The 1,120-nt window shown below is 57.2% G+C and overlaps 1 protein-coding gene across 1 annotated transcript; it reads left to right on the top strand.

Annotated features, from left to right (window-relative positions):
* Positions 1–387: 387 nt before the first annotated feature.
* On the top strand, positions 388–1,120 carry GUITHDRAFT_121028 (hypothetical protein; the record flags this gene model as incomplete). Its single annotated transcript, XM_005819726.1, has 1 exon — positions 388–1,120. A coding segment is annotated over one exon (733 nt), but the record flags the coding sequence as incomplete, so codon positions are not given.

Here is a 1,120-nt window from a genome sequence, read left to right on the forward strand (position 1 = left end):
ACCGAGAACTGTGTCATCTAGGGGGTGGGGGGTGGAATCCTACCGAGACTGTGTCATCTAGGGGGTGGGGGTGGAATCCTACCGAGACTGTGTCATCTAGGGGGTGGGGGTGGAATCCTACCGAGAAGACGGGCATGTCGCTTGTTTCTTTTGTCGGCGGCCTCAAGCTGAGGAGCTCTTCTGGCCTGCTGCGCTTGTCGAGGTAGGCGATTGTGAAACATGGATGGGTGATCGGAGGTGAAGCCGGCGAGTAGAGGAGTGTGACGCAGCAGGAGTGAGGTGCCATAGATAGTGAGTCTGTGAGCGGAGGATCGGGAGGATTTCGCGGAGAGAGATTGAAGTGTCTGTTGCATGCTGACGGTTGCTTCTTTATGGTTTGCCAGTGCAATGAAGCATGAAGCAAGCAAGGCTTTCGAGGGACGTGCGGAGCGGAGAGCAAACGGCACGACAGGTAGAGGTCCGCAGTTGCCTGATCGTGAGAAACAAGACAATCAGAGTCGGTTTGCATGGAGTCATGACCGGTCACACACGAAGAAAAGGCAGGGAGATGTCGCAGGAAACGAGATCGAGATCGCGAGGGCATCCAAGTTAGTCGACCAGACAGCCAAAAGCTTGTCGTTGCGCAAGAGAGAGGCTGAGCTGAAGGAGGCTGAGGTCACAGGAGACGAGATCGAGATCGCAGACGCCCTCCTGAGAGTCAGGGAGGCAGAGCTGGAGGAGGCTGAGGTCACAGGAGACGAGATCGAGATCGCGAAGGCACGCAAGTTAGTCAACAAGGCATGGCTAAGCTTGTCGTTGCGCAAGAGAGAGGCTGAGCTGGAGGAGGCTGAGGTCACAGGAGACGAGATCGAGATCCTCAAGGCACGAATCAGGGTCAGGGAGGCTGAGCTGGAGGAGGCTGAGGTCACAGGAGACGAGATCGAGATCCTCAAGGCACGAATCAGGGTCAGGGAGGCTGAGCTGGAGGAGGCTGAGGTCACAGGAGACGAGATCGAGATCCTCAAGGCACGAATCAGGGTCAGGGAGGCAGAGCTGGAGGTGGCTGAGGTCACAGGAGACGAGATCGAGATCGCAGAGGCCCTTCTTGCCCTCAGGATGGCAGAGCTGGAGGAGGTTTGGC

Source organism: Guillardia theta (assembly GCF_000315625.1).
Source record: "Guillardia theta CCMP2712 unplaced genomic scaffold GUITHscaffold_209, whole genome shotgun sequence".
Classification (NCBI taxonomy): domain Eukaryota; class Cryptophyceae; order Pyrenomonadales; family Geminigeraceae; genus Guillardia; species Guillardia theta.